Source organism: Lampris incognitus, chromosome 1, assembly GCF_029633865.1.
Source record: "Lampris incognitus isolate fLamInc1 chromosome 1, fLamInc1.hap2, whole genome shotgun sequence".
Lineage (NCBI taxonomy): Eukaryota > Metazoa > Chordata > Actinopteri > Lampriformes > Lampridae > Lampris > Lampris incognitus.
In genome coordinates this window covers 154,122,540-154,138,495 of record NC_079211.1, presented here as the reverse complement: position 1 = coordinate 154,138,495, position 15,956 = coordinate 154,122,540, and the positions used below count along the sequence as shown (strand labels likewise).

Here is a 15,956-nt window from a genome sequence, read left to right as displayed (position 1 = left end):
TACAAAATGAAAATTGATTTAATTGTGTTGGTGGTGATTTTTGTTTGACTCACAAGGGGGCAGCAGAGACCACACTTCTTCATGTCAGGCATAGGCCCTAGCCCCCCGCCCCGCCCCGCCCCGCCCCGCCCCATATAGCGGGTTTCTAATACTCAAATACCGGAAGGTAGCGCGAAATGACACAAAGAACAAGACAAGTGTGTAACGTTGCGGGGCTGCATACAGTTATTATTATTATTATTATGCACAGATCGATGGGTAGATGGAGTGAAAGTGTTGTCTTGACAACATCAACACGAGCGGTGCGGTTTCTACTGTTTCTACTGTTCCTGGCCGACGTGTGTCGCTCACACACCCTTCCTCTGAGCACCACGGACGTACGCCACAAATCCCGCTGGATGTTAAACATGGCGTGTCGACGGCACAATGTCAGGACAGCAGGGAGGCAGGGAGGGGACTGACGGGGGGGGGGGGGTCCGGCGAGCCTTTCAATGGCGTCTCAGAGACCCAACTAAACCTGGTACTGCTGGACACAGCAGTCACTTGGGCGAGGTGGGCGGGGGGGGGGTCTCGGTAGTGACGTCAGACTTGCTACCAGGAAGCATCAGTAAATATGAAGGGGCGCGTCATAGGCAGCATTAAACTGTTTTGTCTGTACTCGTGTATGATACAGCCCATGTGCAGCACCTGACTTTGTTTTGTGCGGTACTATCTGGACCCCCAGTTCGTACAGGCTGGGTTCAGAAGACAGCTGTGACTGGTCTGACACGTGGAAACCAGTCTGACTGATCTGACACGTGTCAGGCCAGTCGGTCACACGTCACTTCTCTCACCTTCATCTTATTGCATGCGACTCACGTTACACCAGGAAAACACACGTACGCTCGATTTGCCGATATTCATGATGTGTGTGTGTGTGTGTGTGTGTGTATGTGTGTGTGTGTGTGTGTGTGTGTTTCTGTATGGCAGTTTGTTTGTGTGCGCACTGGGTGGGACAAGTTCATATAGTAGCGAATTCGGGGGACAACGCAACCACAGGAACTGCCGCGGCCGGGAAGCGAACCCGTACCGCCCGCACCGCAGGAGACATCGCTAACCGCTCGACTAAAGGGTCAGACCCGCCAGCCAGCGGCCAGCGTGTCTACTTATCCATGCACGTTACAATATAATATAATTAATTAATATAATATAATAGTTATAGTTAATAAAAGTTAAAGTTTTACTTGTAATAATATCATAATAATAATATAATAGTTATAGTTAATAAGTTAAAGTTGTACTTGTTATAATATCATAATAATAATGTAATATAATAATAGTTATAGTTAATAACAGTTAAAGTTGTACTTGTAATAATATATTAATTATGATATAATAGTTATAGTTAATAACAATTAAAGTTGTACTTGTAATAATATCATAATAATAATGTAATATAATAATAGTTATAGTTAATAACAGTTAAAGTTGTACTTGTAATAATATAATATAATAACAATAGTTAAATAATAATAGTTATAGTTAACAACAGTTAAAGTTGTACTTGTAATAATATCATAATAATAACATAATATAATAATAGTTATACTTAATAACAGTTACTGACCGGATAGACCAATACACTTAGCAACAGGCTACTGACCAGATAGACCAATACACTTAGCAACAGGTTACTGACCAGATAGACCAATACACTTATCAACAGGTGACTGACAAGATAGACCAATACACTAATCAACAGGCTACTGACCAGATAGACCAATACACTTATCAACAGGTTACTGACCAGATAGACCAATACACTTATCAACAGGTTACTGACCACATAGACCAATACACTTATCAACAGTTTACTGACCACATAGACCAATACACTTATCAACAGGTTACTAACCAGATAGACCAATACACTTAGCAACAGGCTACTGACCAGATAGACCAATACACTTACTGACCAGATAGACCAATACACTTAAGAACAGGCTACTGACCAGATAGACCAATACACTTATCAACAGGTTACTGACCAGATAGACCAATACACTTAGCAACAGGTTACTGACCAGATAGACCAATACACTTAGCAACAGGTTACTGACCACATAGACCAATACACTTATCAACAGTTTACTGACCACATAGACCAATACACTTATCAACAGGTTACTGACCAGATAGACCAATACACTTAGCAACAGGTTACTGACCAGATAGACCAATACACTTAGCAACAGGTTACTGACCACATAGACCAATACACTTAGCAACAGGTTACCGACCAGATAGACCAATACGCTTATCAACAGGTTACTAACCAGATAGACCAATACACTTAGCAACAGGCTACTGACCAGATAGACCAATACACTTACTGACCAGATAGACCAATACACTTAAGAACAGGCTACTGACCAGATAGACCAATACACTTATCAACAGGTTACTGACCAGATAGACCAATACACTTATCAACAGGCTACTGACCAGATAGACCAATACACTTATCAACAGGTTACTGACCAGATAGACCAATACACTTATCAACAGGTTACTGACCACATAGACCAATACACTTAGCAACAGGTTACTGACCAGATAGACCAATACACTTAGCAACAGGTTACTGACCACATAGACCAATACACTTATCAACAGGTTACTGACCACATAGACCAATACACTTATCAACAGGTTACTGACCAGATAGACCAATACACTTAGCAACAGGTTACTGACCAGATAGACCAATACACTTAGCAACAGGTTACTGACCAGATAGACCAATACACTTATCAACAGGTTACTGACCAGATAGACCAATACACTTAGCAACAGGTTACTGACCAGATAGACCAATACACTTACCAACAGGTGACTGACCAGATAGACCAATACACTTAGCAACAGGCTACTGACCAGATAGACCAATACACTTACTGACAGGTTACTGACCAGATAGACCAATACACTTATCAACAGGTTACTGACCAGATAGACCAATACACTTACTGACAGGCTACTGACCAGATAGACCAATACACTTATCAACAGGTTACTGACCAGATAGACCAATACACGTATCAACAGGTTACTGACCAGATAGACCAATACACTTAATGACAGGTTACTGACCAGATAGACCAATACACTTATCAACAGGTTACTGACCAGATAGACCAATACACTTATCAACAGGTTACTGACCAGATAGACCAATACACTTACTGACAGGTTACTGACCAGATAGACCAATACACTTATCAACAGGTTACTGACCAGATAGACCAATACACTTATCAACAGGCTACTGACCAGATAGACCAATACACTTATCAACAGGTTACTGACCAGATAGACCAATACACTTATCAACAGGTTACTGACCAGATAGACCAATACACTTATCAACAGGTGACTGACAAGATAGACCAATACACTAATCAACAGGTTACTGACCAGATAGACCAATACACTTAGCAACAGGTTACTGACCACATAGATCAATACACTTATCAACAGGCTACTGACCAGATAGACCAATACACTTATCAACAGGTTACCGACCAGATAGACCAATACACTTAGCAACAGGTTACTGACCAGATAGACCAATACACTTATCAACAGGCTACTGACCAGATAGACCAATACACTTATCAACAGGTTACTGACCACATAGACCAATACACTTATCAACAGGTTACTGACCAGATAGACCAATACACTTACTGACAGGCTACTGACCAGATAGACCAATACACTTATCAACAGGTTACTGACCAGATAGACCAATACACTTAGCAACAGGCTACTGACCAGATAGACCAATACACTTATCAACAGGTTACTGACCAGATAGACCAATACACTTACTGACAGGCTACTGACCAGATAGACCAATACACTTATCAACAGGTTACTGACCAGATAGACCAATACACTTATTAACAGGTTACTGACCAGACAGACCAATACACTTATCAACAGGTTACTGACCAGATAGACCAATACACTTATCAGCAGGTTACTGACCAGATAGACCAATACACTTACTGACAGGCTACTGACCAGATAGACCAATACACTTACCGACAGGTGACTGACCAGATAGACCAATACACTTATTAACAGGTTACTGACCAGATAGACCAATACACTTACTGACAGGCTACTGACCAGATAGACCAATACACTTAGCAACAGGTTACTGACCAGATAGACCAATACACTTACTGACAGGCTACTGACCAGATAGACCAATACACTTATTAACAGGTGACTGACCAGATAGACCAATACACTTACTGACAGGCTACTGACCAGATAGACCAATACACTTACCAACAGGCTACTGACCAGATAGACCAATACACTTATCAACAGGTTACTGACCAGATAGACCAATACACTTATCAACAGGTTACTGACCAGATAGACCAATACACTTACCAACAGGTGACTGACCAGATAGACCAATACACTTATCAACAGGCTACTGACCAGATAGACCAATACACTTAGCAACAGGCTACTGACCAGATAGACCAATACACTTACTGACAGGCTACTGACCAGATAGACCAATACACTTAGCAACAGGCTACTGACCAGATAGACCAATACACTTACTGACAGGTTACTGACCAGATAGACCAATACACTTATCAACAGGCTACTGACCAGATAGACCAATACACTTAGCAACAGGTTACTGACCAGATAGACCAATACACTTAGCAACAGGCTACTGACCAGATAGACCAATACACGTACTGACAGGTTACTGACCAGATAGACCAATACACTTATCAACAGGTTACTGACCAGATAGACCAATACACTTATCAACAGGTTACTGACCAGATAGACCAATACACTTACTGACAGGCTACTGACCAGATAGACCAATACACTTAGCAACAGGTTACTGACCAGATAGACCAATACACTTAGCAACAGGTTACTGACCAGATAGACCAATACACTTATCAGCAGGTTACTGACCAGATAGACCAATACACTTATCAGCAGGTTACTGACCAGATAGACCAATACACTTATCAACAGGTTACTGACCAGATAGACCAATAAACTTATCAACAGGTTACTGACCAGATAGACCAATACACTTATCAACAGGTGACTGACAAGATAGACCAATACACTTAGCAACAGGTGACTGACAAGATAGACCAATACACTTAGCAACAGGTTACTGACCAGATAGACCAATACACTTATCAACAGGTTACTGACCAGATAGACCAATACACTTAGCAACAGGTTACTGACCACATAGATCAATACACTTATCAACAGGCTACTGACAAGATAGACCAATACACTTATCAACAGGTTACTGACCAGATAGACCAATACACTTACTGACAGGTTACTGACCAGATAGACCAATACACTTACCAACAGGCAACAGACCAGATAGACCAATACACTTACCAACAGGTTACCGACCAGATAGACCAATACACTTACCAACAGGCTACTGACCAGATAGACCAATACACTTATCAACAGGTTACTAACCAGATAGACCAATACACTTAGCAACAGGCTACTGACCAGATAGACCAATACACTTATCAACAGGTTACTGACCAGATAGACCAATACACTTATCAACAGGTTACTGACCAGATAGACCAATACACTTACTGACAGGCTACTGACCAGATAGACCAATACACTTATCAACAGGTTACTGACCAGATAGACCAATACACTTATCAACAGGTTACTGACCAGATAGACCAATACACTTATTAACAGGTTACTGACCAGATAGACCAATACACTTACTGACAGGCTACTGACCAGATAGACCAATACACTTATTAACAGGTTACTGACCAGATAGACCAATACACTTACTGACAGGCTACTGACCAGATAGACCAATACACTTACCAACAGGTGACTGACCAGATAGACCAATACACTTACCAACAGGTGACTGACCAGATAGACCAATACACTTATCAACAGGCTACTGACCAGATAGACCAATACACTTAGCAACAGGCTACTGACCAGATAGACCAATACACTTACTGACAGGCTACTGACCAGATAGACCAATACACTTAGCAACAGGCTACTGACCAGATAGACCAATACACTTACTGACAGGTTACTGACCAGATAGACCAATACACTTATCAACAGGCTACTGACCAGATAGACCAATACACTTAGCAACAGGTTACTGACCAGATAGACCAATACACTTACTGACAGGTTACTGACCAGATAGACCAATACACTTATCAACAGGTTACTGACCAGATAGACCAATACACTTACTGACAGGCTACTGACCACATAGACCAATACACTTACTGACAGGTTACTGACCAGATAGACCAATACACTTAGCAACAGGCTACTGACCAGATAGACCAATACACTTACCAACAGGTTACTGACCAGATAGACCAATACACTTACTGACAGGCTACTGACCAGATAGACCAATACACTTATCAACAGGTGACTGACAAGATAGACCAATACACTTAGCAACAGGTGACTGACCAGATAGACCAATACACTTAGCAACAGGTTACTGACCAGATAGATCAATACACTTATCAACAGGTTACTGACCAGATAGACCAATACACTTAGCAACAGGTTACTGACCACATAGATCAATACACTTATCAACAGGCTACTGACAAGATAGACCAATACACTTATCAACAGGTTACTGACCAGATAGACCAATACACTTATCAACAGGTTACTGACCAGATAGACCAATACACTTATCAACAGGTTACTGACCAGATAGACCAATACACTTATCAACAGGTGACTGACCAGATAGACCAATACACTTATCAACAGGTGACTGACCAGATAGACCAATACACTTATCAACAGGTTACTGACCAGATAGACCAATACACTTATCAACAGGCTACTGACCAGATAGACCAATACACTTATCAACAGGCTACTGACCAGATAGACCAATACACTTAGCAACAGGTTACTGACCAGATAGACCAATACACTTATCAACAGGTTACTGACCAGATAGACCAATACACTTATCAACAGGCTACTGACCAGATAGACCAATACACTTACTGACAGGCTACTGACCAGATAGACCAATACACTTAGCAACAGGTTACTGACCAGATAGACCAATACACTTATCAACAGGTTACTGACCAGATAGACCAATACACTTACTGACAGGCCACTGACCAGATAGACCAATACACTTACCAACAGGTGACTGACCAGATAGACCAATACACTTAGCAACAGGCTACTGACCAGATAGACCAATACACTTACTGACAGGTTACTGACCAGATAGACCAATACACTTATCGACAGGTTACTGACCAGATAGACCAATACACTTACTGACAGGTTACTGACCAGATAGACCAATACACTTACCAACAGGTGACTGACCAGATAGACCAATACACTTATCAACAGGTTACTGACCAGATAGACCAATACACTTATCAACAGGTTACTGACCAGATAGACCAATACACTTACCAACAGGTTACTGACCAGATAGACCAATACACTTATCAACAGGCTACTGACCAGATAGACCAATACAGACCAGGTGAAACAGAAGACAGACAGACAGACAGATAGACAGGCAGACAAACATACCGGTTCTCTGTCTGATTATCCAGGTTGACAAAGATGGAGGAGGTGGAGATGGTCCCCATGGAGGAGCCATCATAAAAGGATGGTGTGGCAGGTACCAGGTCAGGACGTAGGTAGGACCCATACACTGCTCAGAGAGAAGAGCACACATGCTTCAGATGTCTTATTGACTAACATGCACACATCTTCTTCCACAGCAATACCTCACATCCACACCAATGCCTTCGACCAGAGACATGCATAGACACATACACACATACATACATACACATACACACATTCATACATACACATACACATACATACATACACACAGAGACACAAACACACCCATAGCCATGGTATTCTTGGGAACGGAAAATGGTAGTGTGTTACGATACAGATGATACAGATTACACAGGGTTAAACTCAGGGATAAATGTCAACGGGACAGTGAAGATGTCCTCGGTGATCCTGTGCGTTCCACTGTGGTGTGCATTGTGAAGGTCCCGACACAGACCTGGTGCTTGTGACGAGGGAGGGCATGTGAATGTAATTTAGACAGGCTGACTGAAGGGTTTGTGCAGTGTGAGAAGAAGCCCCGTGCCTCGCTCACACTGCAGAGGAAGCAGCTGTGAACCCACTGTGAGCGACTGACATGATAACCCTTAAAGAGGACGCCATGCAGAGAAGAGGAGTCCGGGCTACTGTATCGTCTGTTACAGCAGAGCAGGAGACGGCAGAGGGAAAAGAGGATGGACCGTAAAGAGAAGGAGGACATGTGGTGGGTAGTTTGAGCTAAAAGGTGACTTATTGGCCCACACCCTCATTCCCTCTGGGGACGCACTGACCAATATGAAGCCCTGCTCGCACGGGACCAGAATTACCTGGGAACCTCGAGTCATTTGGACTAATTGCGGAGGTCGTCTGTGATTTTAATCCCGTGTGAACCAGTCATGTCCATAATTTGTAAAGTAAAAATTCCAGCACAAATTGCCAACCATATTTCAGCAGACTCAGAGATCATCTGATACTAGTCCCGTGTGAATTGGCATCTCAGTCATTTGGGTTCGTATTTTTTTTCTTTAGCAAGTTTTTTTCCCATGGCAACTTTGTTCTGCCCCTTTTCCTGGTTGAGAATTATGGAGGCTGCGGTGGAAATTATAAATGAACACTTTGACAGCATTTTGGCTGCAAAGTCAGGAAGCTCATTTCACTACACAGCATGGAGACTCTTTTGCAGAAAGAGCAAGGTCAAATCCATCAGAAGAGCGAACTCTCGAAAGATGACGAGATGGATGACATGCATGGCAGTATGCTGTAAGGAACATAGAACTATACATATACATCTTTTTTTATTTTGCTATACTTTGTTAATCCCCATGGGAAAATTCTGCTCTGCGTGTAACCCATTCTAGCTGTGTAGCTAGGAGCAGTGGGCAGCACCGTGCAGCACCCAGGGACCAACTCCAGTTGGTCTGTCGAGGGTGTCTGGCTGGGAGAGCTGGCGCTGGATTGGCTGGGAGAGCTTGGTCTGCTTCGTCCGGTGGGCCTGAGGACCACGGCCCCTGCTTGGAGCTGCGCCCGAGGAGGAAACGCCGAGGGGTGGTCTGATAGGACACGGAAGCGGGGCAGGCTAGGCTAACTGCTAGCCCATGCAGACCGGCGGTTCCGACAGTCATCCTGGCTGGCGTTCGTTCCCTTGGACAGGGATTATTTTTTTGTTTTGTTTAGTTTTGCTATATGTGTTAGTTTGAATATTTGTGTTCTTGTAGTTTTTGGATGTGTTTTTGTCTTTGTGTTGCACTGATGTGGGCTGGGGGAAACGACAAATAAAGTATTTGTGATTCCTGATTCCTGTCTTGCCTTGCCTTGGTCAGGGGCACAGATAGCAGTATTAACCCTGGCATGCATGTCTTTCTGACGGTGGGGGAAACCGGACCACCCGGAGGAAACCCACCACAGACACAGGGAGGACATGCAAACTACACACACATAACAGAGGATGATCTGGGATGACCCCCAAGGTTAGACAACCCTGGGGGTCGAACCCAGGGCCTTCTTGCTGTGAGGTGACAACACTAACCACTGGGCCACTGTGCTGCCCAATATATAATTTAATATAATAACCTTTAGGGTTAATTGTATATATATATACTATATATATATATATACACACACACACACATATATATATATTATACCTACACTACCGTTCAAAAGTTTGGGATCACCCAAACAATTTTGTGTTTTCCATGAAAAGTCACACTTATTCACCACCATATGTTGTGAAATGAATAGAAAATAGAGTCAAGACATTGACAAGGTTAGAAATAATGATTTGTATTTGAAATAAGATTTTTTTACATCAAACTTTGCTTTCGTCAAAGAATCCTCCATTTGCAGCAATTACAGCATTGCAGACCTTTGGCATTCTAGCTGTTAATTTGTTGAGGTAATCTGGAGAAATTGCACCCCACGCTTCCAGAAGCAGCTCCCACAAGTTGGATTGGTTGGATGGGCACTTCTTTGAGCAGATTGAGTTTCTGGAGCATCACATTTGTGGGATCAATTAAACGCTCAAAATGGCCAGAAAAAGAGAACTTTCATCTGAAACTCGACAGTCTATTCTTGTTCCTCAAATGTGATGCTCCAGAAACTCAATCTGCTCAAAGAAGTGCCCATCCAACCAATCCAACTTGTGGGAGCTGCTTCTGGAAGCGTGGGGTGCAATTTCTCCAGATTACCTCAACAAATTAACAGCTAGAATGCCAAAGGTCTGCAATGCTGTAATTGCTGCAAATGGAGGATTCTTTGACGAAAGCAAAGTTTGATGTAAAAAAAATCTTATTTCAAATACAAATCATTATTTCTAACCTTGTCAATGTCTTGACTCTATTTTCTATTCATTTCACAACATATGGTGGTGAATAAGTGTGACTTTTCATGGAAAACACGAAATTGTTTGGGTGATCCCAAACTTTTGAACGGTAGTGTATATATATTTATAACTTTGTTAAAAGAAACACTCAATGGTAGGGAAAGTGCTCAACAAACAAGGAGCAAAATAATCCAGTGAGTCAAGTCAATTGTTTATGAGACAGTACCAGTCAGTTTCATGCTATAAGCATCATCAGCATCAGTAAAGGTACTGGAGGACAGAACATACCATCTACTGCCTCGTCTTGCACATCACATGCACAACGTCCAGTGGGGAAGGGAGAGGTGCAACATACAAACATTTCAAAAACACGTGATCGCTAACAGTCCAATTTGGGGGGGGGGGGGTATTTGTCTATTGGCATGAGTTATTTATAATTACAAAATATGTGTTTCTATCTATGTGTGCAGCTGCTGGCCAGTTGATTGCTGTTGTTCAATGTGGACATTTGTGGTTTGCAGATGATAAAATGTGTGTCAGACATAGATTACACATTTTACTACTGGCTGGAATAACCTGGTGGAATAACCTGCCTGCTGCCATCAGACCATCAGAGTCTGTTGAGTCTTTAAATCCAAACTTAAAACTCATCTTTTTGCCTTAGTTTACAATTAGTTGCCTTTAAGTTGAGTGCTTCACAACCTGTACTGGATGGTGGGTTGGTTTTCTGTCTCAATGAATTTACCAACCACTGTTCTGCCGACGAGATTATCGAGTATAGATTACAGAGTATAGATTATGACGAATTGATGACTTAATTGATTATGGCAAATGACTATTGCAAACTGTTCTCTTCTCTAACATGTCTTTTCTCTCTCTCTCTGAATGATGTCTTCTCCTTTCTCTTTTTCTGTGTTTGAATGGTGTCATGTCAGTCTCCCCTGTGTGCATGTGCAGTCGGTTCTCCTCCCAGGTCTCCGTGGTGATGGTGGTCGTCATGTGGATGCTGCCTGCCCTTCCACTCCTCACATAAGTATTTCTTCTATTACATGATGATGCTGGTCACGTGGCTTGGGTCCTGGACTGCTCCGTTGGCATGTGGACACTGCTTGGCATCCTGTGCATCATGTTCTTCATATATTTTATGTCCATTATAATTCTGTTATCCTCTTTCAATGTTGTATTATGTAAATGGCGTGAACACAACATCCATTGCACGCTGTCCGTCTTGGGAGAGAGATCCTCCTCTGGTGCTCTCCCTGAGGTTTCTTCCTATTGTTTCTCCCTGTTAAAGGGGTTTTTAGGGAGTTTATCCTCATCCGATGAGAGGGTCTAAGGACAGGATGTTGTGTTGCTGTTAAGCCCACTGAGGCAAATTTATAATTTGTGATATTGGGCTATACAAATAAAATTGATTTGATTTGATTTTGATTTGAATATGTTTTGTTCTTTGACAGGATTTTCCAGGTGGTTGAATAATTAATGTTTCTGTCCGCCAGTGACCAAATATAAGGGCTTAAACATGTGACATTCTTTAAAAAGTTGTTTGTAAAGCTACACATGTGCATTAAACCTCTTGTTGAATGTCCCTCTGTTAGACCCACGTACACCAATTAAGAAAACAATCAGCAAAATATTCTCAAACAACGGGCTAAAAATCACAATTGAAGCAAACACAAAACAAATGGACGTTCTGGACATCTCAATGGACCTTAGGAATGGCACATGCAAGCCGCACATGAAGCCCAACAACACGCTGCAGTGTCTATAAAGAAAGCACCCACCCACCCTCCAGCTTGAAGAACATCCCAGAAAGCATTAATAGAAGACTCTCAAAATGATCACCTGGTGAGTCCATCTTCAATGAAGCTGCACCCCCATACCAAGACGCATTACAAAAGAGCGGCTCAAGTACCACCACCATTACACACTGACTGACCACAAACCAACAAACGTAGCAGAAGACGAAACATCAGCTGGTACAACCCACCCTACAGTGATACCGTGGTACAACCCACCCTACAGTGACACCGTGGTACAACCCACCCTACAGTGACACCGTGGTACAACCACCCTACAGTGATACCGTGGTACAACCCACCCTACAGTGACACCGTGGTACAACCACCCTACAGTGATACCGTGGTACAACCCACCCTACAGTGACACCGTGGTACAACCACCCTACAGTGATACCGTGGTACAACCCACCCTACAGTGATACCGTGGTACAACCCACCCTACAGTGATACCGTGGTACAACCCACCCTACAGTGACACCGTGGTACAACCCACCCTACAGTGATACCGTGGTACAACCCACCCTACAGTGATACCGTGGTACAACCCACCCTACAGTGATACCGTGGTACAACCCACCCTACAGTGATACCGTGGTACAACCCACCCTACAGTGATACCGTGGTACAACCCACCCTACAGTGATACCGTGGTACAACCCACCCTACAGTGACACCGTGGTACAACCCACCCTACAGTGATACCGTGGTACAACCCACCCTACAGTGATACCGTGGTACAACCCACCCTACAGTGATACCGTGGTACAACCCACCCTACAGTGATACCGTGGTACAACCCACCCTACAGTGATACCGTGGTACACCCACCCTACAGTGATACCGTGGTACAACCCACCCTACAGTGATACCGTGGTACAACCCACCCTACAGTGATACCGTGGTACAACCCACCCTACAGTGATACCGTGGTACAACCCACCCTACAGTTACACCGTGGTACAACCCACCCTACAGTGATACCGTGGTACAACCCACCCTACAGTGATACCGTGGTACAACCCACCCTACAGTGATACCGTGGTACAACCCACCCTACAGTGATACCGTGGTACACCCACCCTACAGTGATACCGTGGTACAACCCACCCTACAGTGATACCGTGGTACAACCCACCCTACAGTGATACCGTGGTACAACCCACCCTACAGTGATACCGTGGTACACCCACCCTACAGTTACACCATGGTACAACCCACCCTACAGTGACACCATGACCACAAACACGGGTAAGCAGTGTTTTGAACTTGTGGATAAGTGCTTCACCCCGGACCATCAGCTGAGGAAGATGTTCAATAGGAACTCCATCAACATGAGTTACAGCTGCACGTCTAACATTCAACACATAATATCGTCCCACAACACAACAATCATCAACACATCAATGACACCTTCATCACAACCGGACCCCCTCAACTGCAACGCCGTGTGAACAACTCACGCCCTCTCGAGGGAAAATGCCAGACAAAGGGAGGTATCTACCAAGCTACGGTGACGAGAGAGGACAACGACAAAACAGAGACATACGTGGGTCTAACAGAGGGACATTCAAAAAGAGGGTTAATGCTCACATGTGTAGCTTTACAAACAACTGTTTAAAGGATGTCACATGTTTAAGCCCTTATATTTGGTCACTGGCGGACAGAAACATTAATTTTTCAACCAGCTGGAAAATCTTCTCAAAGAACAAAACATATTCAGCCAGTAGTAAAATGTGTAATCTATGTCTGACACATATTTTATCATCTGCAAACCACAAATGTCCACACTGAATAACAGCAATGAACTGGCCAGCAGCTGCACACATAGATATAAACACATATTTTGTAATCATAAATGAATCATAAAAATAGACAATCCCCCCCCCCCCATTGGACCGCTAGTGATCATGTGTTTTTGAATGTCACACCTCTCCCTTCCCCATTGGACGTTGTGCACATGAGGTGCAAGACGAGGCAGTAGATGGTATGTTCTGTCCTCCAGTAGCTTTACTGATGCTGACGATGCTCATAGCATGAAACAGACTGGTACTGTCCCATAAACAATTGACTTGACTCACTGGATTATTTTGCTCCTTATTTGTTGAGCACTTTCCCTACCATTGAGTTTATTTTAACAAAGTTATAAATAAATAAATAAATAAATAAAGTAAAATTTTATATATATATATATAATCTCATATAATAACCCTTAGGGTTAATATATACGTGGTTGCAGAGGAAACTAGTGTACAGGGAGCAGATGTGATGTGGAGCCTTGTCATTTTCAATCATATCTGGGGGATAATATCGGTAAATTTGAGTAAAATACAGACTTTGCTTATCCGGTGTGAATGGAGCGCACACAAAACACAGACGTGGGGAGGTAATTTCTAAATCATACGAGGTCCCCAGGTAATACTAGTCCCATGCAAACAGGGCTGTACAGTTGCTACTTTGGGCAAAGGCCTGACTGCTACGCTGCCATATGAGCTTGCTATAAAGGGTCAGAGAAATGTACAGCTGTCACTTCGAGGTGGGAAATCACTGTCAACACAAATAATATAGTAACACACAAATAACATATCACTGAGGTCACATATCATTCAGGGACAGCCTCAGATGCTAGTGGCGGGGTCAGGAGTTTTACGACCAAGCACGTGCGCCTGTTTATGGGCCCAAAGTGCCTACCTCTAAAAAGCCCATTAACCCATAAAAATATAAGAGAGACGCTGACACCACAGACGCTGACATGACAGACTAGGAAGCAGAAGTGTATAAACATGTAGCGCCACTTAGGTTGTCTGCTACAACTTCATCAACAATTGTACATCTTCCAAGGACATCCTTGCTGTTTCTTTTTTCCTTCTTCTAAAATCAGTTAGACTCCCAAGGCCAGGTTGCACAACAACAGCAGACTGTTTAGGTAGCGTGTGATCCCTGTGTGAAAGCTGCTGTTCACCTTGTCCATCGAGGCTGGCCAGGCTGCGTGCCCCCCCCAGCCTCTCCCTCCTCTCATTCCTCTCATCTGCCTGTGAGGAAAGGATCTCCTGAGAGGAGCACTTCAGTGCCGGGGCCGACGTGCGTGTCCTCTTTGAAGGGGAGAATCGAACTGCTGTTGGAACAAAAGTTTGAAATGAAATATTAACAGCAAATCTCGTCAAAACTGCGGGACTGAAATTCTACCTGACAGACAGGGAACATCTACACTGTGGACTCCATTAATACTGTGCAATTATTAACCTGTAGTAACTGATATTATCTTCATATTGTATCAACTATCTGTGCACCGGTCACCTTTACAACACTTCCGTTACACTTATATTGCACTGTCATGTACAGCTGTCAGGTGTAGCTGTCATGTACAGCTGTCAGGTACAGCTGTCAGGTACAGGTGCAGCTGTCAGGTACAGGTACAGCTGTCAGGTACAGGTACAGCTGTCAGGTACAGCTGTCAGGTACAGGTACAGCTGTCAGGTACAGGTACAGCTGTCAGGTACAGGTACAGCTGTCAGGTACAGCTGTCAGGTACAGCTGTCAGGTACAGGTGCAGCTGTCAGGTACAGGTACAGCTGTCAGGTACAGCTGTCAGGTACAGGTACAGCTGTCAGGTACAGGTACAGCTGTCAGGT

At 43.3% G+C, this 15,956-nt stretch overlaps 1 protein-coding gene across 1 annotated transcript in view; it reads right to left on the bottom strand.

Annotated features, from left to right (window-relative positions):
* Nucleotides 1-15,956, bottom strand: part of pip5k1bb (phosphatidylinositol-4-phosphate 5-kinase, type I, beta b) — a 135,074-nt gene that overhangs the window by 1,058 nt on the left and 118,060 nt on the right. Inside the window, exons 10-11 of the mRNA XM_056280474.1 lie at nt 15,287-15,439; nt 7,669-7,792 (exon numbers count right to left, since the gene is read on the bottom strand). Of these exons, the coding sequence (XP_056136449.1) occupies nt 7,669-7,792; nt 15,287-15,439 (277 nt within the window). The remainder of the gene's footprint in view (nt 1-7,668; nt 7,793-15,286; nt 15,440-15,956) is intronic.